General features: G+C 42.7%; 1 protein-coding gene across 1 annotated transcript in view; it reads left to right on the forward strand.

Moving 5' to 3' along the window:
- LOC133389488 (multiple epidermal growth factor-like domains protein 6) overlaps positions 1–27,970 on the forward strand; it is a 245,097-nt gene that overhangs the window by 184,427 nt on the left and 32,700 nt on the right. Inside the window, exons 7-8 of the mRNA XM_061637258.1 lie at positions 21,297–21,419; positions 27,684–27,806. Of these exons, the coding sequence (XP_061493242.1) occupies positions 21,297–21,419; positions 27,684–27,806 (246 nt within the window). The remainder of the gene's footprint in view (positions 1–21,296; positions 21,420–27,683; positions 27,807–27,970) is intronic.

The following is a 27,970-nucleotide window of genomic DNA, read 5'->3' on the forward strand; positions in this document are numbered from 1 at the left end:
TTAGCAGCTCTGTAACTTAGTGGGGAGATTATTCCATAGGCATAGAACCACCACCAAAAAGGTTCTTCCATGGGCCCTTCCACTATGCACCTTGTTTAATGAAAGGGCCACCAGGAGAGCCTCATTCACTCATCTTAATGCATAGACAGGTTGATACTAGAGAAGGTGTTTGCTCAAATAGTTGGGCCACAGGTCATTAAAGGCTCTTAATATCAACATAAGCACCTTGAACTGAAGATAACTGGCATCCAGTGCATCTGGCCCACTATTCCCATCAGCACCCTGGCCACTGTATTATACACTATACTACACTACACTACACTTCAGGATCAACTTCAAGGGCAACCCCACTTAAAAAGCATTACAATAACCCATTTTGGAGATTACCAGAACATGGATATCATCCTTGACCATTGACCATGTTGGCTGTGGTTGATGGGAGCTGTAGTCCAATGACCTCTGTAGAGCACCACCTTGGCTATTCCCATTTTACAGTAATGTTAAGACATGTATCTGTTTGGAACCTGAGTGTGTGAACCTGCCACCCGTGTGTCCCATAAAACACAACCTTTTGCTTTGCCCTGAAATGTGCCTAAATAATGTGCGTATGACCCAAAAAATGCAGGTCCAAACCAGACTAAAGGAAAGCTTTCTTTTATTGAGAGACACAAGAAGAGTAGTGTTACAAAATTACTGGGTGCATGGTAGCATTAATCAATAAAACCCTAACCCATTCGTAACTTTAAAGAGATAAAAGGTCCTTACTACTATAAGGAATGACAGGTAGCAGATACTACCTATCCTAGGCCCCGGAGTGGGCAGTGGAATACAGCTGAAGTGATGTGAAGGAGCTCTGACCAAAAACCAGGAAGGAATCTCTTTGCCTCAAGGTTTGCACCAAGACACAGACTCTGTTCCTGTTCTGTGGCCTGCAGTCCTACACTGCGTTCCTTGAGAGCATAGTTACACATGTTGAAGCTCAGATCACCCGCTTGGGTCGCAAAAACTGCTTTTAAATACACTTTCTATCTTAGAAATCAACATGATTTCAACAGCAGTCCATCTGTAAGCACCTTGAAAACAATGCAGTGATTACTAGGAGCCAACATGGATTTATGAAGAACAAATCCTGCCAAACTAATCTTATCTCATATTTTGACTGGGTAACCTCCCTTGTAGACTGTGGGAATGCTGTGGTCATAATATACCTCAACTTCAGCAAAGCTTTTGACAAAGTGCCCCATGATATTCTGATTAGCAAACAAGCTAAATGTGGGCTGGATGGAACAACTATCAGGTGGATCCACAGTTGGCTCCAGAATCGTACTCAAAGAGTGCTTATCAATGGTTCCTTCTCAAACTGGGCAGAAGTAACAAGTGGGGTACCACAGGGCTCGGTCCTGGGCCCAGTGGTCTTCAACATTTTTATTAACAACTTGGATGAGGAGGTACAGAGCATGCTTATCAAATCTGCAGATGCTACAAAATTGGGAGGCATAGCTAATACCATGGAAGACAGAAAGAAAATTCAAAGGACCTTGATAGGCTGGAGCATTGGGCTGAAAACAACAGAATGAAATTCAACAGGGATAAATGCAAAGTTCTACACTTAGGGAAAAGAAACCAAATGCACAGTTATAAGATGGGGGATACTTGGCTCAGCAATACGACATGTGAGAAGGATCTTGGAATTGTCGTTGATCACAAGCTGAATATGAGCCAACAGTGTGATGTGGCTGCAAAAAAGGCAAATGTTATATTAGGCTGCGTTAACAGAAGTATAGTTTACAAATCGCATGAAGTATTAGTTCCCCTCTATGCAGCACAGGTTAGGCCTCATCTTGAATACTGCATTCAGTTCTGGTCTCCGCACTTCAAGAAGGATACAAACAAACTGGAACAGGTTCAGGGGAGGATGTGATGTTCCTGCTTATAGTGTAAATATGGTAAGTGCTGTTTATATAGAAGACATATGGTAAGTGGAGTGAAAGAGGAGGGGGAGTACATGAGCAGTAGAATGCTGGATGATTGGCTGAGCGTTTGAATGGCTGGGAGTATAAATGGAAGAATGACAGGTGTTTGGTGGGTGGATGTTAGTAGGGTGGAGAAGAAGGTGTTTGAGGGTGGATGTTGGGAGTGTGGAGAAAGAGGTGTTTGAGGGTGGAGGTCAGGAGTGTGGAGAAAGAGGGAGTTGGAGTTCTGATTAATAATAAGTCAAGTACAAAACAGGAATAGATGAAACCATACGCTTGTGAAACATTCTAAAACTAATAAATACTTATTTGGTTTACCAAAGGCCTGATCCTTGGCTAGGGGATATACATACCAGAAGGGAGGGCAAGGTAATTACCAAGGCTGAACAGAAACAGTATCTAATGGTGGCAGCAGTGAAGGGAGGAATAATAACAATTCAAGTATCCCGAGCAACCCAGAGTTGTATGCGTTATCTATAAAGATACAAGGGGGTTTGGAACAGCATAAGCACGCAGTCACAAAAGTAACCAGCTAGAGAGAGACTCAGGCAAAGTCTCTGGGAGTATTGGTTATAGGACGTGACTGGTGGTGCTGCCTAGCAGGGGGATCTAGTGAGATCTGTGCTAGAGCGGAGTGAAAAACCATATAAAGGATGGTCCGGACTGGTGGTATCCCTGGTGGTGCCTAGTGAAAGGCAATAGCCACAAGCAGGTGGGAACCTGACAGGGAGAACCAGGGAAGGGCGTCACAGAGGGCAACAAGGATGATCAGCGGACTGGAAACAAAGCCCTATGAGGAGAGACTGAAAGAACTGGGCATGTTTAGCCTGGAGAAGAGAAGACTGAGGGGAGATATGATAGCACTCTTGAAGTACATGAAAGGCTGTCACATAGATGAGGGCCAGGATCTCTTCTCGATCGTCCCAGAGTGCAGGACACAGAATAATGGGCTCAAGTTGCAGGAAGCCAGATTTTGACTGGACATCAGGAAAAACTTCCTAACTGTTAGAGCAATACGACAATGGAATCAATTATCTAGAGTGGTAGTGGACTCTCCGACACTGGAGGCATTCAAGAGGCAGCTGGACAGCCATCTGTTGGGAATGCTTTGATTTGGATTCCTGCATTGCGCAGAGGGTTGGACTTGATAGCCTTATAGGCCCCTTCCAACTCTACTATTCTATGATTCTATGAAAAGGAGGGGTCTGGGTATGAGGTGATCTCATGTTGTGTGTGTATCTTTTGCTGACACTCAGAGAAAAACTATTTCTGCTTTCTAATGCTGTCTTTGAACAATGGGATTGTTCTGCTGGGCATGAGGGAAATCTGCCAAAAATGAGATAACATTTAAATTAGAGTCTTCACATTCCTCCGAAAGTGCCAAAAGATGGTCCTTACTTCTTGTCCTCATTTCATAGTATTTAGGAAGGCACAACAAGACAGAAAACGGGGGGTGGGGTGGAAAATGTAATCCAGAATACTCCAGGGCCTTGCCACCCCTTCAACTCCAAATGAAGTTAGCCTGAGCACTCATAACAGTAAGGACAGAAATTCCCTTGGATAAATCATAGATTCTCCCCATACAGATTTTTGTATCTGTCTGTTTTAGCCTAGGAGATGGATCACCAAAGCATTTCCACTTCTGTCAGTGCAATGAGCCTGCTCTGTGCACTCCATGTTCATCCGCTTCTGTTTACCTAGGCTACCAGCGACACATTGCTGAGAGCCTTCTCTTTTTTCTTTCTTTCTAGGATTTCTGACAAATTGCTGATAAAGTTGGAGAGGAATAGGAACATACACAGTGGGCAGCAGCCTGTTGTTGGATCCTAGATCAGCAGCTCTTACTTTACAGAGTGTGAATCCAAATAGCCTGTCATGGTGGTGGAAGAGGCATTGCTACCTGGAGCCTCCTGTAGTGAAAGTCAGGGCTTCACATAAAAAATAAAAACACCTGGGTTTAACGCAGATCCTATATTCCTGCTGCTAATGACAAGCAGAGATAAGAGAGGCTGGGTGCGATTGGGAATGATGAATTGGCAGATGGCTGAAAGAATTGTCCTTCTGGTTTAGGTAAAAAAGCAATCTAACATGCCTCCTAATAAATACTATTACTCTATGTTCTTTGAAGCTTTGTTGGAACTATATTGATTAAGAGCGAACCCAGCGTTCCTCTTCTACCTCTCATCTTGTTCAAATAAAGATTGTTACAGTGTCATGAAATTGGCTTGGGGACCCCCTATTGTCTTTAGGTGCAATGGATGCACCTATTTCTGGATCCTAGTGTAGTGCAACTTTACATTTATTATACAGCCACAAGAGTGGCTGTATGTAAACTATGTTACATTTATGTAACTTTACAGTTGACAATGAGGACATTGAACTTGTCAAGGATTATCAATACCTTGGCACAGTCATTAACCAAAATGGAGACAAGAAATCAGAAGAAGGCTAGGACTGGGGAAGGCAGCTATGAGAGAACTAGAAAAGGTCCTCAAATGTAAAGATGTATCACTGAACACTAAAGTCAGGATCATTCAGACCATGGTATTCCCGATCTCTATGTATGGATGCGAAAGTTGGACAGTGAAAAAAGCGGATAAGAGAAAAATCAACTCATTTGAAATGTGGTGTTGGGTGAGAGCTTTGTGGATACCATGGGCTGTGAAAAAGACAAATAATTGGGTGTTAGAACAAATTCAACCAGAACTATCACTAGAAGCTAAAATGATGAAAGTGAGATTGTCATACTTTGGACACATAAAGAGAAGACGTGATTCACTAGAAAAGACAATGATGCTGGGCAAAACAGAAGGGAGTAGAAAAAAAGGAAGGCCAAACAAGAGATGGATTGATTCCATAAAGGAAGCCACAGACCTGAACTTACAAGATCTGAACAGGGTGGTTCATGACAGATGCTCTTGGAGGTCACTGATTCATAGGGTCGCCATAAGTCGTAATCAACTTGAAGGCACGTAACAACTACAACAACAAGCGTAGTGCAAAAACAATTTTAAAAAACCCTACAGAGAGGATTTTGTGAGGGTGGGTAACATAAGAGGGGCTTTCTTCATCCTCAGGAGTGTGGGTCTCAGAAGGCTGTTGAATTTCAGTGACTCCTGGCCTTAGTTTTTTGTGTGCCTTCAAGTCAACAGTAAAGCAAATCTCTTTGAGATTTACAGAGGATGGAAGATCACAAAGAAAGCAGGAAGGAAGGTCTTGCCCCTGTGGAATTAAATGTCATGGTTTCTGTTGAGCCGTAAAGTACATGCTTTAAACAGATGGAATGTTCCTAGAAGCCCAGGAGAACAGAATGGCTTTACAGAAGGAGGACGTAATACTGCACAAGCCAAGAAGCAGGGAAAACAGGAAGCTGTCTCAAAGAGAGGCCAGAATTGTTGCTGGAAAGAGGGAGAGGCGACGTGGATTAGGATCTAAACTGTGCATTGCCTGCTACATAGCTTGCGTTTTCTTAACTAATTGCAGGAGAACAGGAGACCAGTTCTCACTGTGATGGCAGTGTATGAGAAGAGGAGGCATATCTCATCTCTCCCGCACTGTGATAGAAATGGGGATTTCCTCCCCAGTACCTGGGGGTCAGTGAGGATTTTTTCCCCTAAAGCTCCTATCCCTTCAAGGAGTTGGGGGAATCATCCCCTTTCCAATCTTGGCGAGGGAATGAAGAGTTAAGCCTTCCTGTGTGCTGTCTTCTCAGTGAGAATCAGACTGTCCTGCTCCTGGAATGACTTGAAGAAAAACAATGTGCATAGTTGCCTGCTACATATTTAAGTGCATGTCTAGTTTGGCTATGCACAGCTTGTAAGAAGAAGGGCTGGGATACTAAGGGAATTGGAGAAGCAGAGGGCAGGAGAAAGGAAGATTAAATAGACACATTGGTTTGAAATAACTCTCCAGATCTTTAGCTTCAGAACTTTAATCTAAATACACATATTGGCTGCATTCAGGTCTCACAATAAACTATTTTTTTTTCATAATGGGAATAAGCCTAGGTGAGCTTCAAGCTTGTACCCTCTCTCCTCTGCTTCCCATAGCTGCACTGGAGGATATCAGCCACTTTTGCTTAGATTTAGCATTATGTCTGAATCTTAAACTTTGGTTAATCTTAACTATGGCTCATTGGAACAAGCCAACTTAAGAATATAAAAAGAGTCTGCTGAATCAGGCCAATGGCCCATCTAGTCCAGCATCTTATTCTCACAGTGGCCAACCAGACACCCATAGGAAGACGCAGGCAGGACCTGAGTGCCTCAGGAACCCGCAGGCAGGACCTGCCACTTCCAGCAGCTAGTATTTGGAAGCATACTGCCTCTGACTATGGAGGCAGAGCATAGCCATCATAGCTCATAATCATTGATAGCCTTATCCTCCATAAATTTGTCTAATCCTCTTTTAAAGCCATCCAAGTTGGTGGCCATTACTGCCTCTTGTGGGAGCAAATTCCATAGTTTAACTATGCACTCCATAATCCATGGTTTGAAGTTGGCTTGTTTCAAAAAAACCATAGTTAAGATTAACTACAGTTTGTTGTGTTTGATGGCTCAACAAGCTGTAGTTCATCAGAAATAGAAGCAAAAGCCTCATACTCCTCAAAGTTGCACTGGGGGATGGGGGTGGGGAGAGCATGTGCCCCGAGAGCATGTGCTGTATACTTGGCAGAGAAATTGGCATATGACACTTTTAAGGTGATGTTCAACCCTATAATATCTCATCCACCTGCCTTCCTTTTCTAGATGTTGATGAGTGTGCGGTAAGGAATGGGGGCTGCCAGCAGAGCTGCATGAACACTCTTAGTTCCTACCACTGTGAATGTGATGCAGGATACAGACTTCATGCTGATGGATGCACCTGCACAAGTGAGCAGTTTCTAGGAGGAGGGAGGAGAGGAAAGAAGCTTTTAATAATTTGGTCTGCATGGAAACACAAATTCATAACTGTGTGAGCTGTTTGTTTTTTTCAGCCCAGATTATATATAATACCAAGTTGTCAAGTTGTCAGGAAGGTTGTCAACTTTGTTCTGACTTTGTTCAATTGCTTTTAAGCTACTTTGGAGTAACCGCCTCTACTGTTCACAGCATGGTGCTTGTGGGTTTTAAGGTTGAGAAAGATGCCAAATTAAAGTTGCCCTTATGTAAAGCTATATTTGTTGAATGTTGGCTGCTTATTTTTTGAGGAATATGCCATTTTAATTCCATAGTTTTTATTCTCTTTGGAAAGTTTACTGCACCCTTCTTTGGTCTTCACAATGAGAGAAAATTCAGTAGTTTTACACTCAGTGCCAAATGACTCCAATAAGATGCAAATGGTGGTGCCCTTTAAATGAACAGTAGTGTTTTTAAAGAAAAATGTTATGTTTGTTTTATTTTAAAATTTGAGATCTGCCTTTTAGCCCATTACAGTCCTCAAGACGGTTGACAAGGCAGTAAAATGATACAAAAAACTACAAATATTAAAACCCACAATAACCTATAGCATCACAATAAAAAAGCCAGAACTGAAATTAAAATGTTTAAGAACACACCATATAATCAAAGTAGCAAAGGGGGGACAATTCAACCAACCATCTCAAAGGCCTTGCAGAACAAAAATGTCTTAACTGCGCTTCTAAAGAGAAAAAGGTTGGCAGATCTTCCTAGTAAGGAAATTTGAACATTGCACAACTCAGTAAACGGAACTGTGACATGTGGTATAGTAAACACCAATATTACCACAAGAGCATCATAAACATAAGAAGCTGTCTTACACTGTGTCAGACCAATGATTGGGCTCAGACTTGGCCTGTAGGGGAGTGGGTGGTGATAAGGATCCAGCTCACTGACTGGATCCAGTTCCCCACCCCTGACTTAGGCTCACCTACACCCACCCTGACTACAGTCAACTAGCAAGGCATTCACTTCTTCCTTTCTCTCTTTTTTTGAGGGGTGGGGTAGGGTGGGGTTAAGGAAGCATTTCTAAATGCGCTGCTTTCTGAGTAAGGGTTGACACACTATGTGCATCATGGGGATGCTGCTGACAATGGTCCTCTCATGTCAAATTCTCACCCTTAACACGCATCCCATGATGTATTGTCATCACATCGTGAGTTCCTCTGCCCTGGTTCTGCATCGTTTCTTATCCAGGGTCAGAACAACTCACAAAGTGATGGCATTGCATTATGAAGCGTGTCCCTAGACTTCACAGTTCAGAACTTGATTTGGGAGTGTGTTTTTGATAGCAGCCCTGTGACGCTTTTCATTCTTTTAAGTGATAGATACTTGGCCATATATCCAAGGTACTAAATAGTCTAACAAGAAGTTTCATACTACAAAGAGATGCCTGAGCTCACTTCTTCTGTCCATCAAGAAAATGTCTAAACAAATAGCCAAGTTTTAAATGAATTAACTACTTTATCTTCTCTAATGAGACTGAATGAAATGTGAAGAATTTAAGTACGAAACAGAAGCTTTCCCAGACTCATCAGTATGATTGATATTTTCACATAGGCCAATTTAAAGCCTGTATGAAGACCAATTAACCTCAAATGTCTGTCCTCAGAGATGCAAGTGGAAAGCTCCAGGTTTTTCTGGATGATGCAGCTTATCGGGATTCATTTCAATTGGGGTTCAGGCCTAGTTATGGGACAGAAACATCCTTGGTCATTCTGGCGGACAATCTTTGAACTGGACAGGAGGACTATGTCTCTATTGGTTCTTTCTGGACCTCTCAGCAGCTTTCAATACCATCAACAACAGTGCCCATCTGGACTGTCTAGCCAGTGTGTTGTTTAATTTAAGATAGTTGGACTTCTGATTCCAAACAAAGCATTTTATTACATTTTATAAAAGTAGAACACTGCAAGACATAAGGCTAAGAAATTTAGCTGCTTCCTTCTGCCCACTCACTGAGATCTGCTGACCAGTTTCAGCCAGTTCTAACAACATTTCCTCTCCATTTCTTGAAGAGAGAATGAATTATTCCCACAGCCAGGATGAGGTTTGGGCACTGTCTTACAGTGGCTCCAATCCTTGAAGGGGAGATTTCAGAAGGTGGGGGATGCTGTTTAACTTCTTGGCTATTGGTCATGAGGTTCCAGAAGGTTCTGTTCTGTCCTCCATGCTTTTCAACATCTACATGAAACATCAACAGCTATTGAAAACACCACACTCTAAATAACCAGACAATCTCTTCAAGAGTACAATGTCATCAATATGAAGATGACACCCAACTCTATCTGTTCTTCCCATCACATTCCAGGGAGGCTGTTCAAGTTCTGAATTGGTTCCTGGAACTGGCAATGGCCTAGATGGAGACCAAACAACTGAAACTTAATCCTGAAAAGAGAGAAGTGATCCTGTTCAGTAGAGTAGTTAATCTAGGAGTAGGAATTCCACCTGTGTTGGGTGTTCCCCTTGAAATCATAGGTATGTCATCTGGGAATGCTTCTGGATCTGGTCTTCACTCTGGATGTGCAGTGCCAACTATGCCTGTCCCTAGAAAAAGTAGATCTGGTCATGGATGACACATGCCTTAGTTACATCACATCTGGAATACTGCAGCGTGCTCTGCATGGGGCTGCCGTTGAACTTTGGCTTGTTCAAAATGTGGCAGCTTGATTATTAACTGAAGCTAGATATCAAGAGCATGTTACAGTAGTGCTGAAGCAGCTGCATTGACTCTCATTTGATTAACAGTCCCAACTCAAAGTGCTTGTTATGCCCTTTAAAGCCCTTCCACAAAGGCCCTCTTGTGTATTCCAAAATCATGACTGACTAGAATCAGGAAAGGGACTTTTTTGTTGCCACAGCTAATTTCCTGCCAAGAACGATTCACCTTGCCCCTTCCTTTTTAGGAGGGCCTTCAGTTGTTAGGGATATCAGTGAACTTTGATTAACTGGGTTGCTGTATTTTAATTTGTATTTTTTTATTTCTTTTTTTAAAAAAATAATATTTTATTGCTCAGGCATCTTCTTATTAGCACTGGATTCTACAGCCTCACATTTCTTGATTTTCTTATATATGCACTTTTGGAAATAGCTTTCATGTATGTTTTTATGTGGTGAAACCCACTGAGATTTTCTTCAGAGTAAGCGGCACAAAAACATTTTTAAAGAAAAAAATATTTCTCCTTTTTTGTTAGCTGCCTATAACATTTTGAAACTGTGTGGTATAGATGTTTTTAAAAGCAAAAAATGAATGAAAGAAAAAAATCTAGGACTTACATTTTGTTAAAAAGAGAATTAGCAGGGCCTGATATTTAAAAATGGTTCTCTTCTCACTATGTATTCATATAGATTTCTAGTTTTGTTACAGTGGGGGGGGGGAATGACAACAAATAGTTGTTTTAATTGAGATACCGGAGTAATAGGGCATAAAGCTCCAATTGCTATTGCCAAATTCTGTAGAAAGGATTGAAATGCTCTGTAAATCTGCATATCAGCGCATGAGGGATTGTTGTTGCAATCCCCATAGATTTCTGGTTAAAATGTGAAAAACAGCTCAGTTACATATGAACAACATTACATCTGTTGAATCCATTCTTTTGTATTTCTTTGTTTTGGGGCTAAGTGCTAGATGAGCTTTGAGATCAAGCAAATGGGCTTGTTTGTGAGTTCTTAGAGTCGCCAGTCTGTTGGCTTAGTTACAAGACACATTAAAACCTACCGTTGTTGTGGGGGTGGGAGAGGATATTTACGAAAAGCTTCTCCTTTTTAACTTTTTTGTTATATGCAAATAACATTAAACATTTTTGAAGAAAGGGGAGATTTATGATGGAGATGTCTAAATAGTTCTTGGGGACTAGGGAATGAAGACAGGAAGTCAGACATTGGAAAGCAAAGGAGGCATATAAATATCTGAGAAATTTTAGCTGCAATTTTGATGGGAAAATCTGAAATTACTATTAAACTTATTAATCACGTTACCTAAAAGGCCTCTAAGTGACTTACATTTTAAAAATATAAGCATAAATACATTATACAATAGAGAGGGGAAAAGAAAAATCCATATAAAACATTAATATTTTTTCATACAGTACAAAAAACAGCTCCCCTCTCCATAACAGCCATAGAAAGTTTTGGTAGCACACTAACAATGCAGCAGAATCAGTTCAGTCCATCAAAGGCCTGGTGGGAAAGGTAAGTCTTTACCTGCACTAAAAGGTCAGCGAAGGCTCTACGTAGACCTCACTGGAGAGAGCATTCTACAGAAAGGGAGCCACAACTGAAGAGGCTCTCTCCCTTGTCATCACCCTCCGAGCCTTCCTCAGAGAAGGAACCCAGAGAAGGGCCTTAGATGAAGATCTAAAGTTCCAGAAAGGTTCATATTGGGAGAGGCAGTCCAGAAGTTTGTCCCACTATGAACTACTTCTAGTGTTTGTTTGTTTGCTTTCATTCAGTTAATGAACTAAGGTTAATGAACAGGATTAAATCAATAAGCTAATGGAGACATTGGTTTCTTAGTGCCTAAATTTATTGCAACAGACTTTTAATGCTCCATTAAAACAAAATAGCCATGGAACAATACAAAATCTAATCAACCCTTAGATTCTGAGGCTACAGTTCACCCTCTCCCACTTGCCAACTACCCCTTAGTCCAATCCATGCTGTCCCAGGTTCATGGCAACACACATGAGCATCACCTTGAATGGGAGACCTGTTAATTCTTTCATAGAGGGATCTAGCAGCCATATGTCACCCCAAGGCTCTGTGCCTACACACATGCATATACACACACGTATGGGGGAAGGCCATAGCTCAGTGGTAGAGCATCTACTTTGCATGCTGAAAATCCCAGGTTCAATCCCCAGAATTCACAGGTAGAGTTGAGAATGTTCCCAGTCTGAAACCCTGGAGAGCTGCTACCAGTCAGTGTAGACAGTACTGAGGTAGATGGACTGATGGTTTGACTCAGTATAAGACAGCTTCTTATTTTCCTATCTTCCTATGATTCCTGGGCTCTGTGACTTATATCCTAATCTTAACCCTCTTTTTTAACCGCAGCAGTAGAAGTGCTTTTGTTATCATAGTGAAAGCATCACCTTTTCATTGCGATGTGGTCTGGAGCAAGCAGGGCCAGAGTGAGGCGGCCTTCTCAGGCAACACCAAAAATGGTTCTTTACATCTGGAGGAAGCTCCAAATACACACCCAGATGGGAGACCAGTATAAGTCAAAATCTTTATTGATTACCAATATCTTTTGCAAAAGGAGACTAAGTTATTCGGCTCATGCCTGAAAACCAGTCTAAAGCGTGATTACATAGTCACAAGTGATATATGCTTTCAAGCCCTCCTAAAACAGCCCCTCCCTCTTGTTAGTAACTTTCCAGGTTTCTCCATTGTCTTGCATTGAGCCAGAGCCTCGGCCTTGATCGCTCATCCGTGCTGTGCCTACCTCCCCCAACGCAATACATTCCAGTCACTATCTACTTGAATAGTATCTTGTTACATGGGATGGGTAAGCTAGCATTTTAAGTATCAAACACCAACTGAACATTTAGCATCCACAGGCACCTTAGGAATTTTGTTTTTCTAGTTCTATGTTATCTCAAGTTAACACATTCTGTGCTGCATCAAATTAACACTACATACACTATAATTCCCAAACTATGCCTGATTTCATCACACTTTCGGTAGTTCCAGCACCCTCAGAAGTTCAGGGGGGCCGGGAGAGGGCATTCTCTGTGGCAGCCCCTAAATTGTGGAACTCCCTCCCACCGAGGTGTGTCTGGCAACTTCACTGTACAGTTTAGGCAAATGCTGAAGACACACCTCTTTACCCTGGCCTTTGACACCTGAGACATGTGTTTTTAGAACCCACCCTATTTTGGAATTTTAGGTTGTTTTTCAGTTGTTTTTAATGTACTTTTACATTGTTTTAACCCACTTTAGGATCTTTGGTTGAAGGGCGGGTAATAAGTGGTGGTGATGATGATGATGATTATAGGAGCCCCCGCCCCCAGCCATTCCTCCTGAGCTCATCAGCCATTCCTCTCTGTTGGAGGAGAGAACTGTGTGTGCTCACAGCCTTTCCTGCACCTCCTAAATTAGCCTGCTGCCCTCATGTGTGGTGGAGGATGCTGTCCCATTGCCAGTGTTGAAGTTAAGATTCAGCTGCCAGTGCTGTCACTGTACATGGAAATGGTTGAGAGAGTGCCACCTTGTCCTTTGCTTCAATCAGCAAATGTTCTAGGCTGTCCATAGCCAGTTCTTGTTCATTGTTTACTGATATGATACCCTTGCTTTTTCCTGTTGTAGAGGAGGAAAAGTGGAAGATAAGAGTTGTATCCAGTGTAGCGCTAAGTTAAAGTCACGGAGCGGCATACTTGTTCTGCTGGAGAAATGTTTTGCGCCAGTGACATGTTTATACAAAGTTCATAAAAGATTTTAGAAGACCTGCAGTCAAAGTTCTTCCAAAGCCTGCTGTATTCTGAAAGTTTGAACAGCTCCATCAGCAGCATTCAGTCTGGGAGCACCGTAATTGCTCCAAACGCTGCAGTCATTCCCCCAGGCAGCAACCAGCAGATAACTATTCCAATAAAAACAAGCAGCTTTGAAGAAAAGCAGGGGGAAATCCTGCCCACAAACTTGTAGCTGGAATTTCAATTAATTAAACCATTAAAAACATTAAAAGTAGCGAGCGTAAGGGGGATTAAAACAAAGCTCAGGACTCAGAGCTTAGAAAACAGTTACTGCTCTGTTCACCATCTTGCCAACACTGATGCCAGTGACATGTTGCTGTGTACAAGAATCATGAGCAGGTTACTGGTAACTTTGATGCACAATTGATTGGGCCATCTGTTGTGCAGTGAGTTTCCAGTAGGGCAACTGGATTTCTCTGTTGCGCAACATTAAAACTCGACTGCTAGCACAACAGGCCTTGTGCTAGCAGACAAGTCAAGGCAAGTCAAATGTTTATACATCTATTAAAATATACATCAAATATGCAAACTACTAAACATGCTAAAAATAGTGCAGAGTATGACAGTAATGCCTAGCTATCCGGCTGTCCGGCACATACCTTGTGAGTCCAAGCCTGATATTACCCTAGCTGGTTTGCCATGGCAGACAGAGAACATTGGACAGAGCCCCAAGTTTACAAGTCGGTCCCACTTCAAAGTGTTTGAGAATGACTGACTTGAAGGATACTGAGGATCAAGCCAGTATTTAATTTTTTCTAAAAAAAATAATAAATATAATCTCTCATAAGATTTCAGTGTGATCAGTCCTAGATAAGTTAGTGTGATTCCCCCCTTGTTTTTATTATTCATTATGTTTTAATGTTGGCAGCCCAACATTGGAATATATATAAATATATATAAATCAATCAATCAATGTTATAATGAGTGAGGGCCATAGCTCAGTGACAGAACATCTGCTTTGCATGCAGAAGGTCCCAGGTTCAATCCCCAGCATCTTCAGATAGGACTAGGAATATTATCTGCCTGAACCTCTGGAGAGCTGCTGCCTCTCAGTGTAGACAGTACTGAGCTATATGGACTAGTGGTCTGACTCCGTTGAAGGCAGCTTCTTATATGCGAGAGGGATGATAGGGCTGTTTCCTCCCTACTCTGCTTTCAAGGATCATTTTTGTAGCAGATGGGTGAAGGCATAGGCAAAATAACACATCCAAGTCAAAAAGCAAGTCTTTAGCTTGTCAGTAAGCTGTTGGAAATGAGATGCCTTTATCAAAGGAATCATTTAGTATTTAGCACAGTTGTAGTGGCTGGAGAATGTGAACTCCTCCAGGCGCCTGCTTAGAGCCAAAAGGCCTAATATTGCAGGTGGCAGATGAGAGGGGAGGGTGATGGTCACCTTGGGTCAAAAGACACATGCCGGGAAGGCAATCTGTTCTTTAGAATATATCACTCTATGAAATGTTGCCCCATTATTATTATTTTGCCCTCAGTATATTGCCTTCAGATATATTTAATTGGGAATCACGTTACATTCTGATAGGCTAATTTGCCTGTATTCCTAAAATGATTTTATGGGTGTAGTGTTAAAAAACTGCACAGATGCTAGAAGTTGGCAGTAGCCCCCCGATGATACATTGGACAGGAGTCTCCTTATCTTGTTTTCTTTCTACAAAATAGAACTGGTTAAAATCAGTCTGCCGGATCCCACTGAATGCAGCTGAACCAAAACGTTGGCCTTAAGGCAGAAAATGTGCAAAAATGTTTAGAATGTTCTTTTCAGCTACACGGGGGGAAAACAGTGTAGCTAAAATTCCTATCAAAAGGACCATTAATTTATTGTTGCTTCCTGTCTTTATTAGAAGCTCCCGACAGGGTGAAGCAAAAATGTGGACCTGGCCTCCCAATGGCACCATTGCTACCGCTTACGAGGATGGAGCAGGGAGGAGCAGGGAGGTTGGGGCAGTGTGTGTGCACTGGCAGGGGCAATCTAGTGTTCTTGCCAGTGTGCCCATGCAACCCTGATCTCATTACTACCCTGGCCCATCCCAGCAAGCAACAGTGATGCTGCTTTCGGGTGGGCAACTCCATGCCCTTGTCCCACTGTGCCGGCTACTCCTTCTTTTTATAATGCTGATAGCGTGTGTGGTATTGCGCAGCCCTGGGGCCCATATGAGTCTGGCTTCAATCCAGGTTTTGGGACACAGATAGCTTTGGTTGGTCTGGTTGATGATCTGTACTAAAACAGTGGGGTCGGGGGGCAACCCCTCATGATTCCCCAAATGTCTCCACGGCATTCAATACTAGCAACAGAAAAATCTGTTAATTTCAGTTTCTCTCAGTTTTAAGTTTTCCAAGTTTAAGTTCAGTTCTGCACATTTCTGCTTCAGTCTGCATTTTTTTTACATCCTCATGAAAATTCATCAGCATTTTAGTGTGAATTTCTCCTAATATACACATATTTGCAAGCAATTTCCCCCAATATAATGCATTTTTGTGTATTATTTTCCTTTCCCCAAAAATAGACATTTTTGTACACCTGATTTGGTTGGAGAACTGCATTTCAAAATTCAGAGAAGTATGGATTTCAAAAGATAGCTGTGTTTTGGTTTGCGGATGGTTTTGGGAACTGTGAATTAGATATGAATTTCTCTCCTAGCCATATTTTGTACCATTGTCTTTAGTGCACTTCTGGGTTGGTCATCCACAATGGGGATAAGGTGCACTGTGCACCAGTGGCTCTACTTATACCTGAGTAACTGCTTCCAGAAGGTGGTGCTGGGCAAAAATAATTTAGTACCATGGCAGTTCTGCTGTTCTGGGCCACAAGGTTCTGTTTTGTCCACCATGCTGTTTAACATGTTCATGAAAACTCTAGGATAGATTCTCCAGAGGTTGGTTTTTTTTTTAGAGTTGGGTACCATCAATATGTGCATGGCACCTATCTCTGTCTCTCCTTTTCATCTGATCCAGAAATAACCATGGACATCCTGAACAGGTGCCTGGAGTCTGTAATGGGCTGTATGAGGGCTAACCAATTAAACCTCAGTCTAGGCAAGACAAAGGTGCTACTTGTTAATGGCATGTTGATCCACAGCAGAGGTATTCAACCTATTGTTGATGGCGTTGCACTTCCCCTTAAAGATCATGTATACAGCTTGGGGGGGGGGTACTTCTGAAGCTACCTTTCCTGCTAAATGCCCTAATGGCATCTGAAAAATACAGTGCCTAAAGACTTACATATCATTTTCCACCTAAGTTTCAAAGCAGCACACAATAACAGAATCATAGAATAGTAGAGTTGGAAGGGACCAGAAGGCCATTGAGCTCTATGCAGCTCAATGCAGGAATCCAACTTAAAGCTACCCAACAGGTGGCTGTCCAGCTACCTCCAGTACCTGAAGAGTGCTATCATATCTCCCCTCAGTCTTCTCTTCTCAAGGCTAAACACGCCCAGTTCTTTCAGTCTCTCCTCATAGGGGAGACTACTAGGTCTCTAGTACTGGGAGGAAGAGCAGGATATAAATCAAGTAATAAATAAAATAAATGAACCACACTAATATTTTATAAATGTCCCATATGTTTTGGAAAGTTATTTGTTTGCTTTGCATTTAGACATCTATTAAGATATCATAACCAAATTTTGCATGATGGTCCCCCCGATCAAGGAGCAGATTTTTGTTTATGTTTGAATACAATTGGATGACATTTCAAAACGGAACCTTTCAAAACTACACTGATTTTAACGATTGATTTCAAAACTACACTGATTTTTTGGTTTCTTTGAATTCCTTAGCAACACCAAGTACGAGGCTGCTAGTATTCAATAAAACAGTAAATGTGGTTTCACTGACCAGAAGAAATAAGGCCCAGGAAAAGTTTGAGCAAACGAAAATGTTTTTAATTGCTAGACTCCTGGAGGAGACTGTTCCATAATGAAGGCACCACCTTTAAAAATGTCCTCTTTCTGATTGCCACCAAATGGATCAAGGCAGGCCATGGCACCACCGAGAAGGACTCCCCATAATGAATAGACTGATTCATATGGGAAAAGAGACTCATTGAAATAATCAGGTCAAATCATTCTCAAATAATTCAGTTTCTAGTTCCATCCAGAATGGGTTTCAGTAATGCTCTGACTCAGCTGGCTTTTTATTTTCTGACTGTATTAGCTGTGAATTCCTGTGCCATCAATAAAGGAGGCTGTGAACATGAGTGTATACAGATCAGTGAAGGCCGCTGCTGGTGTCAGTGCCCTGCACGCTACCAGCTGAAGAGAGATGGAAAGCACTGTGAAAGTAAGTTTGAGCCCAGGGCATGGATAAGCTTTTTGGAAACATAATATGAGTTCAAAGGCTGTAGTGCATATTTTCTACAGTGTGGTAAAGGGAGAAGTGAAATAAGTTGTCTGTGAACTGAATATGGGAAACAAAGGAGAGAGAGGAGTCATAGATAAAACTAAGGCATAGGGTGAATCATAACATTTTCACACAGCAGTTAAATTATGGAATTCATTCCCACAGGTGGCAGTGATAGCCACCAACCTGGATGGTTTTAAAAGAGGATTACTAGCTATGATGAATATGCTCTTCTTCCACTGGTGAAGGCAGAATCCTTTTAAATACCAGTTGCTGGAAACTGCAGGAGGGGAGAATTCTCTTGCACTCGGGTCCTACTTGTGACCTTCTCTTGGGCATCTGGTTCTGCCACTGTGAGAACAGGATGCTGACCTAGATGGGCCGTGGACCTGATCCAGCAGGGTTTTCTTACGTTCAGTGAAGAAGGAAAACATCTGAGGAGAGGAGGGCTTGGGAGTAAAGTTGAGTTCATACTTAGACATACTGAATTTGAGCCAATAACAAAGCAACCAAGTAGAAATATCAGAGGGCCAGCTGAAGATGTGGGATTGGAGTGAGGGGGACAGCTCAGGGGCACAGAGATAGGGTTGGGTGTCATCTGCATGTAAGTGGTTCTGAAAGCTATGGGATCTGATGAGGTCACCCAGGGACAGAGTATGGAGCAGGAGTGGTTAAAACTTTTGGTTCCTGGGGAGCCATATTCTCTCCTGGCCAAACTCCATGGGCCAGGTACCAGCAGAAGGTGTGGCCAATACAAAAGAGGCCATGGCCAAAGTGCATGTGGCCATCCCTCTCACATACACATGCACACACGAGCCACATATACCGCTCACACAAAGCACACACAACCACCTCTCTTCATGATAAAGAAAAGAGAAGAGGACAAAGAAGAGATTCTTGCAGAACCTCAACAGAGAGGGAATGCAGAGGAAGAGCTTCCGCTTACAGAAATGCAGAAAGAACAATTAGATAGAGTCTGTTTTCCAGGTTTGGCAGGCGGAAAAGGTAAAGGTGTCCGCGCACTTATAGTGCGAGTCGTTTCCGACTCTTAGGGTGACGTCTTGCAACGTTTACTAGGCAGACCGTATATATGGGGTGGGATTGCCAGTTCCTTCCCCGGCCTTTCTTTACCCCACAGCATATGCCGGGTACTCATTTTACCGACCACGGATGGATGGAAGGCTGAGTGGACCTCGACCCCTTTTACCGGAGATTTGACTTCCTCCTTCCGTTGGAATCAAACTCCGGCCGTGAACAGAGCTTCGGCTGCATTACTGCCGTTTACCACTCTGCGCCACGGAGGACCGAACTCAGCTAAAATTCCCTTTGTGAGCTCATTGCATGTTTGGTGTCATGTGGTCTGTGTCCATGTTTACCATCAGATAGTCATAAAAAGTTCAGAGTTTGGTCTTGCATTTCTGGTGCTCAGTTTTGTTTGTAGCAGGAGCTTTGCTTGCCAGAGATGTATGGAAGACAGGGAAAAGATTACCTCACTTCAGAAGCTTACAAAGGAATACAATGACCATGAAAAGATAAAATGAGAAAAGCCAAAGGCACCATTATCAAAATGGGCAAAGGATATTAGGATAAGAAGGGTACTGGATGAACATATGAAGCTGCTGTATATGAGTCAGACCATTGCTCTTTCTACTAAAACTGCCTACACTGACTTTCTGCAGTTTTCTTAAGGTCTTGGACAGCTCTTTTCTTTTTTAAAGGGCATAGGCAGAGGGAATTTGTGGGACACCTGAGCAAAAGGGCAAGGCCACAGAGTTAAGCCTGTATCTGTTGGGCCTCAGCTCCTCCGCGGGGGCCAGGAAGGGGGAAGGCATGAGTTTCAGGGTCCCCAGCTGTCAGAAGGAGCGGTAGATCCAGGAGTTGTTGAGTTTCCACAGGATAGGGGATGTGGGAGTGAGTTGGAGCCAAGGTCAGTTCCCAAGCATGGCGCGCTGTCTGAAGAAGACCGTGCCCCACCCCCAGACCAAGACGAGGAGCCGTTGGAAGTTGCTCCAGAGGGCGTGCTCCCTTCCCCTCTGCCTAGCGGTTCATGGGAGGCGCCAGGACAGCAACCTCCCCCTGACATCGAGCCTGTTGCTGAGGCCCTTTCGGATGAGCCATTGGATGCCCGCCCCCCGTCACCCCGCGCTCGTCGTCGCGACAAACGGATGGGTCAGAGGCAGGAGTTGAGAAGGAGTCAGAGATTAAGATCAAGGACTTTCCCTACTTAAACCTGCGGCTCCAGGGGAGGAGCTGCTGAGTCAACTTTCTTTATACTCTGCAGAGCATGTCTAGAGTGCAGCTAGGGAATTCTAGTGAGTTAGTTTAGTGCTCTCTATGAAACGCACTGCTTTTGATGTATCTATTACTCTAATAAAACAAGAATTAATTACACCTGCATCTCAGCCTCGTGGATCCCACTCTGAACGGGACAGTATCCTGCCTACCTGAGCTGCTGCCTGCTCCTGAGCTTAGTAGACTAGAGACAAAACTACTCACCTCAAGGTACAAGGAGCTGCATACATACTTGAGTGCCATTATGTAGTACAGGGGTAGCCCTCCAGATGTTGCTGGACTCCAACTCCCATCAGCCCCAGTCAATATGGTCAAAGGTCGGGGATGATGGGAATTGTACTCCAACAACATCTAGAAAGCATCACATTGGCAATCCCGATCTAGTCCTTGGAAATTGACTTGGGCACCACTAGGATCTTTTGGCCTGATTTCCCATAGGATTTTTTTTCTGTTTTGGGTGCTTCTCATTTTCAACAATTTCCTGGTTTCTTTCTGATTTGCTGTGCAATATATTTGCAGTAGGGGCTTATGCTCCTTTTGGAAGTGCATTTTCAAACAATTGGATTGACCCTCCAGTAGAGCAACTGTTGTAATCCCTCGTAGCGAGATCTCTGGTTGTCAAAGGACTGGACACGGCTTGCCAGGCATGTATGAGCAATTATATTTGTTGAGCTGCAAAGAAAGCTATCGAGGCAAGTGTCATCAATTTGAACTGCTGGCACAGAAAACTGTTGGCAGGCGGAGAGGCGCATGGAAGTATCTGTGTCAGATCTCTGCTGAATATTGGGAAAAGCAAGTCAGCACTGCAGGAAACAGAGAATATAATTAGAGCAATCCCACCCACCCCAAAAAACCCTTCTTTCTTTCTTTCTTTCTTTCTTTCTTTCTTTCTTTCTTTCTTTCTTTCTTTCTTTCTTTCTTTCTTTCTCTTTCTTTTTCTTTCTTTCTTTCTTTCTTTCTTTCTTTCCAGTTGCTGCAAAACAGGTTGTACAAGTTGGCCGGTTTTGTAACAGTTAAAAATAGGTTCAAGTGTCTCTGCCAGGTGGACTTGTCAAATTATTTGCAGTGAAATGTTGGAATGAAATTAGGAGATAAATATCCCAGCACTGTGAAAGATATGCAACCAGCATGAACTAGATCTGGGCCTGTGTTGTGTGTTTGTGTGTACTTAATCCATCCTATCTTGTAGTTTGTCATTAAAACATGTGACATTCCTAGCTAAAACCTTTGGTTCATATGGCAAGTAGGTGTCTTGGTCTTTGCTTTCAGAGATTGACCTTTGTGCAAGTGGAAATGGAGGGTGCTTACACGTCTGCCGAAATGAGACTGGACTTGCAAAATGTGAATGCTATTCTGGATACCACCTTTCTGCAGATGGGAAATCCTGTGCAGGTAAATAATCTAGGGGTCAGAGGAAATGGGGACTACACTGGAAAATTCTCACTGTTGTCCTCTTTTATAATCATTTTAGCTAAAGTCATGTACGAAAGAGCATAGTTGGTGCAACTGCCCTGTGAGTAGAGATTACAGTATTTCATAGAATCATAGAATAGTGAAGTTGGAAAGGCCCTATATGACTATCAAGTCCACTCAATGCAGGAATCCAGCTTAAAGCATATCCAGCAGGTGGCTGTCCAGCTGCCTCTTGAAGGCCTCCAGTGTTGGAGAGCCCAACACCTCCCTAGGTAATTGCTTCCATTGTCATGCCATTCTAACAGTTAGGAAGCTTTTCCTGATGTTCAGTCAAAATTTGGCTTCCTGTAACTTGAGCCCATTGTTCTGTGTCCTGCAATCTGGGATGATCAAGAAGAGATTCTGGCCCTCCTCTGTGTAACAATCTTTCAAGTTCTTGAAGAGTGCTTTCATATCTCCCCTCAGTCTTCTCTTCTCAAAGCTAAACATGCCCACTTATTCCAGTCTTTCCTCATACGGCTTTGTTTCCAGTCTCCTGATCATCCTGGTTGCCCTCCTCTGAACCTCTTCCAGTTTGTCTGCATCCTTCTTAAAGTGTGACGTCCAGAACTGGAAGCAGTATGCAAGATGAGGCCTAACCAGTCCCAAATAGAAGGGAACTAGTACTTCACACAATTTGGAAATTATACTTCTGTTAACGCAGCCTAAAATAGTATTTGCCTTTTTTGCAGCCACATTGCACTGTTGGCTCGTATTCAGCTTGTGATTAACATCAATCCCAAGATCCTTCTAGCATGTAGTATTGCTGAGCCAATTACCCGCCCCCAAATCTTATAACTGTGCATTTGGTTTCTTTTTTCTAGGTGTAGAACTTTGCACTTATCCCTGTTAAATTTCATTCTGTTTTTTTTTCAGCTCAATACTCCAGCTATCATATCTCCCCTCAGTCTGTTTCTGTCCTCCAGGGTATTAGCTATCTGTTCCAATTTTGTATCATCTGCAAATCTGATAAGCATTCCCTGCACCTTCTCATCCAAGTCATTAATAAAAATGTTGAAGAGCACTGGGCCCAGGACCGAGCCCTGTGATACCTCACTCATTACCTCCCCCAGTTTCAGAAGGAACCATTGATAAGTACTATTTGAGTACAATTCTGTAGCCAACTGTGGATCTACTTGATAGTTGTTCCATCCAGCCCACATTTAGCTAGCTTTCTAATCAGAATATTATGGGGCACTTTGTCCAAAGCTTTGCTAAAGTTGAGATATATTATATCCACAGCATTTTTGAGGTTACCTGATCAAAAAATGAGATAAGATTAGTCTGGCAGGATTTGTTCTTGATAAATCCATGCTGGCTTCTAAAAATTACTGCATCATTTTCAAGATGCTTACAGACTGACCGCTTTATAATCTGCTCCAGAATTTTCCCAGGGATCAATGTCAGGCTGACTGGTCTGTAGTTCCCAGTTTCCTCCTTTTTGCCCTTTTTGAAGAAAGGGACAACATTAGCCCTTCTCCGGTCATCCGGCACTTCACCCATCCTCCATGATTTAACAAAGATAATAGACAGTGGTTCCAAGAGTTCTTCAGCCAGTTTGTTCAATACTTTAGAGATCCACTAAGTCATCTCTTGGTTAGAATCAAGTCAGGCCCTGAAGGTTTGAACTCATTCAAAGTGATTAGGTATTCCCTGACCATTTGTCTGTCAATGTCAAGCTGCAATCCTGCCCTTTCAACTTCACATTTGCCAGGAGAGTCATAGACCCTCTTTTGGGAGAAGACTGAGCCAAAGTAGGAATCTTCTGCCTTTTCTTTCTCATCTGTAATCATTTTGCCATCCTCACTGAGTAGCTGTACCACCATTTCTTTTCTCTGTCTTTTACTATGGATGTACCTGAAGAAAGCTTTTTTGTTGCTTTTGGCATCCCTCGCTAACCTCAGCTCATTCTCTGCTTTAGTCTTCCTGACACCGTCTCTGCAATTCCGTGGTACCTGTCTGTACGTTTTCTTTGTGGTCTGGCCTTCCTTCCACTTCTTGTATCTGTCCTTTTTTGTTTTCAGGTCATCTCTAAGCTTTTTGTGAAGCCACATTGATTTCTTCTTCTTCTTTCCCCCAGAGTTCCCATAAATTCCACTACATCCACTAAGTCATCTCCATTGGTTAGAATCAGAGCTTGGAAGTAACTAGTTAAAAGTAACAAATCACTTGTAATTCATTACTTTTTTGAGTAACGAGTGGGTAATTTCTTTACATTTTGATTGTAATAGAACTAGGAGTAATTCTATTACTTTGGTGGAGTAATTGTAACGTTTCCAGAATTACTTTTGGGCATTACCTGGGGGGGAGCAGGGGAAGTCTTCTGCTCCTCTGATTTGTGGATGAAAATCATGTGCCTCCAACTGGGCTTCTGTGCAGTGTTGCTCTTTCCTCATGCTCTGTGGATGGGTAGGAGGCGACAAGGGAGGAGGTGGAGAGTGAGATGGGGTGGAGTGGAGAAAATAATTATTTTAAAAAACGGATAGTGGTGGTGAAGAATGGAGTGAAGGGGGAAAGGATCCGGAGGTCAAGAACATGGATAAAGGAGAAGGAGGCAGCAGCAGAATGGAGATAAAGAACTGTGTGCGTGCGTGCATGCGCGCGCACGCAACTTGGCACACAAAGTGGCCTCCACCACCCTCTCTGGCTACTGTGCTGCATTTGCAGTATTTTAACTTTTTTGCATCTCAGGAAAATGTGTGCTTGGGTGAGTGTTCCTTAGTTGGTGGCAGGGCAGGGTCTGGGAGGTGGTTAAGTGAGAGAGATTATGTCGGCTGGCTGCGGGAGGGTTGCACTTGGTTTGATGTTCAAAGATCTGAGTAGTGGCCTCAGCCTCCCTCCCCACCACCCTTACCAACGGAGAGACCACCATTGCTATCTTATGAATAAAAATAATTATTCTACTACCTCTGTATGTGTTTGTTTATTTTTAATGTTGTTTTAGGCTACTTAGATGTGCAGCAGCCAAGGCCAGCACCTTGTAGGCATTTTTTTTAAGAAACTGAAATGTAATTGTAGTGATTACTTTGGAGAAAAAATAAAGTAATCAGTTACTTTCAGAGCAATTGTGATTGTAACAGTAATTACTACTTTTTGGGGGCCATGTAACTGTAACTGTAATTTATTACTTTTTAAAAGTAATCTTCCAAGCTCTGGTTAGAATCAAGTCAAGTATAGCCTTCCTTCCTCCACTTTCTGTAGGAGAAAGTTATCCGCAACACAAGACAGGAACTTCTTGGAGGGGCCATGTTTGGCAGAATGTGTTCCCCAACAGATATCAGGGTAATTGAAGTTCCCCATTACTACTACATCATGCCTCCTTGAAACATTGGCAATTTGCTTTTCAAAAGTTTCATCCTCATCTTCTCCTTGATTGGATGGTCAGTAGTAGACTCTAACCATCATGTTCCTTGTATTCCTTGCCCCATTTATTTTAATCCAGATACTCTTGGTGAGTCTACTAAGCTCACCCTCCTGTATTTCAGTGCCGATATATATATTTTTAACGTATAATGTGACTCCATTTTCCTTTTTATTCCTTCTCTTCTTTTTGAGCAAGTTAGATCGTTCAATTGTTGTATTCCAGTTATGGGAATCATTCCACCAAGTTTTAGTTATACCTATCGTCATATTTACCTTCCTGTATTAAGAGTTCAAGTTCATCCTGTTTGTTTCCCATACTCTGGGCATTAGTATCCAGACATCGAAGACTATATGATTTACAGTCTGGCTTCCTTCCTACATTTTTATGAAGACCATTATTGGGCCCCATTAGAGCATTCTAATTTGGGCCTTTTTAGTTTAGAGAAAAAGCAAGAAAGGTGGAGCGGGGAGAGATGATAGAGGCATATAAAATTATGCTTGGTGTGGAGAAAGTGGAGAGTGTCATGAACCTGTACCTGTTCATGAGTTATTAAAAATCTCATAAGTAATACCTTGGCTCAAGCAAGGGACTCTGGGAGATTTTACAGTTAGAAAAGCCTAGCCTCTGCCAATTTACAATCCTGAGTTTCACTTCCAGCTGAAGACGGTTAGAAGAAGCCTCAACAAGCTGCACCTGGTTATCTCTGCTGATTAGCAAGTGCCTGGTACCCAAGGTCATCCCTGGCCTGTGCAGTTTGAAACACAGTTGGGAGGGGGGCCTGGAAGGCGCGAAAAAGTGAGAAACACCTAGAAGAAGGTTACATCAGCCAACTCCTGATTGGTCAATTAATCTTGGACCGTTAGGATTCTTTTCTTTAAGTATAGGGATGGAAACCCTTAGCCTTTGTTCTCTGCTGACTGGTTACCAGAGTTCTAAACCCTTCTGCCTTTTGTGGTTCCATGGGGGTTGCCTATGGGAGGTAACCTATGCCGGTTCCACTGCTTTATGTTTAACATCCATCTCTCTGAGGAGAGATGCCACTGCAACCAACTATCTCATGTGTAAGTAGTTAGGTAAGCTAGTTTGTTATTTTCTTGTTGTGTGTATGGGTGTATGGTCTTAAAGGATTACTTGCTGCTATATATTTTATGTGCACTTATATATTTGAATAAAGCTACTTCTATTTAACCTGGTGTGTTCATTGAGAGAGAGGGTGGTTCTGGATTCAGTACCTTGACCATTCTCAGTCACTAACTACCAAAGAGGGTTAAGAAGTTAAAAGCTTGAATTTGAGGTGTTAAACCAGAGGTGCCAGGCAAGGTGTGTAACTGTGACTCTTGCCCCATAGGACCTTGGTTTTACCTATCTTCTGGACTCAGAGATCCCCTGGCTCTGAGTGGACCAGTAAACAGGGGTGGTGGCAGCCTACCTTCTACCTTGCAAGGTTGTTGTGAGCGTACACAGCCTTGGCAAGGGTGAAGTAATAGTCTTTTCGGTTCCAGTCTCATTTCCCTAAGGGTGGGGGTCTGAGTCTGACGCATGATCCCTGTGCCTTGACGGTAGGGATTCATGACAGAGAGAGAGAGGTTTTTCTTCCTCTCTTACAGTACTAGAACTCAGGGCCAGCCAAGGAAGCTGAACATTGGAAGATTCAGGACAGACAAAAAAAAAAGTACTTCTTCACACAGTGCATAGTTCAACTCTAGAATTTGCCCCCACAAGAGGCAGTGATGGCCATCAACTTGGTTGACTTTAAAATACAATTAGACAGATTCATGGAGGATAAGGCTGTCAGTGGCTACTAGCCATGATGGCTTTGCTCCACCTCCCCTGTTGGAGGCTCTATGCCTATAAATACCACTTGCCTCTTAGGTCCTGCTTTTGGGCTTCCAGTAGCCATCTAGTTGACCACTGAGGAAACAGGATGTTGGGACTAGATGGGCCTTTCATGATCCAGAAGGACTCTTCTTATATTCTCACAATGCTTCTTAAAACCTGGTTGGTATGATAAGGTATTCAGAATGAGACAATCCATAGGAGTTTTGTCTGGAGTTTGGGAAGAATGCTTCATGTTCACTTTTTTTGTTCAAGGAAAGGGAAGGCTTGCATTTGGGAAGTTAAGACCCATGATGATGGGAGTTGCCATCCAACAGCATCTGGAGGGCACTACATTGGCTACTATATGTTTATTTCTTGATCGTATTGTTTGCTTCAGTTCCTCTCCTACCACCATCTTCTCCCCACCAAAAATAAATCCCTTGGGTTCTGGAGAATTCATAGAATCATCAAATAGCAGAGTTGGAAGGGGCCTATAAGGAATCCAACTTCAAGCATATCCAACAGGTAGCTGTCCAGCTATCTCTTGAATGCCTCCTGTGTTGGAGAGCCCACCATCTCCCTAGGAAATTGGTTCCATTGTCGTACCTTTCTAACAGTTAGGTGATCTATGAAGAAATCTGGCTTCCTGTAACTTTAGCCCACTATTCTGTGTCCTAAACTCTGGGATGATCAAGATCTTGGCCCTCCTCTGTGTGACAACCTTTCAGGGATTTGAAGAGTGCTGTCACTCTTCCTTGGAAACTTTTTAGAGGATCTTCAATGAGAAAGCCAGTAATGAAGGACAACTGCCCCTTATTCACTACTACTAGCCTTCCTCTGCAATACACAACTTCAGCTTCAATTCAGATTTGACAACAAATCAGCCCAGATAGGTTCTACAACTCTCCTGGATTCCTTGGTGGACTATCCCATTTTGAAAGGTTTTCCTGAAGGTACACAGTTTGAAAAATACTGATCAGCTCTAAGGCTAATGCTTCCCTCACCACTCTTTTATTCCACAGATGCTGATGAATGTGCAGAAGGGACGGCTAAGTGTACTCATCGCTGTGTGAACACTTTGGGCTCCTTTGCCTGCCTTTGTAATCCTGGATTTGAACTAGGAGCTGATGGAAGGCAATGCTACCGTAAGTGATAGTTTTACAGCAGTCCTGCAAAGGCGAGTGTATCTTTCCAAAAGGATAAATGAAGTGATGGAGGATGAATCTCTCACTCACTTGGTGGCTGTTTTTATCCATCTCTGTTTCTGATTCTTGTGGTATTCTTGGTTTTTAATGTGATTAGAACTCTC

Source organism: Rhineura floridana, chromosome 7 (assembly GCF_030035675.1).
Source record: "Rhineura floridana isolate rRhiFlo1 chromosome 7, rRhiFlo1.hap2, whole genome shotgun sequence".
In the NCBI taxonomy this organism is placed as follows: domain Eukaryota; kingdom Metazoa; phylum Chordata; class Lepidosauria; order Squamata; family Rhineuridae; genus Rhineura; species Rhineura floridana.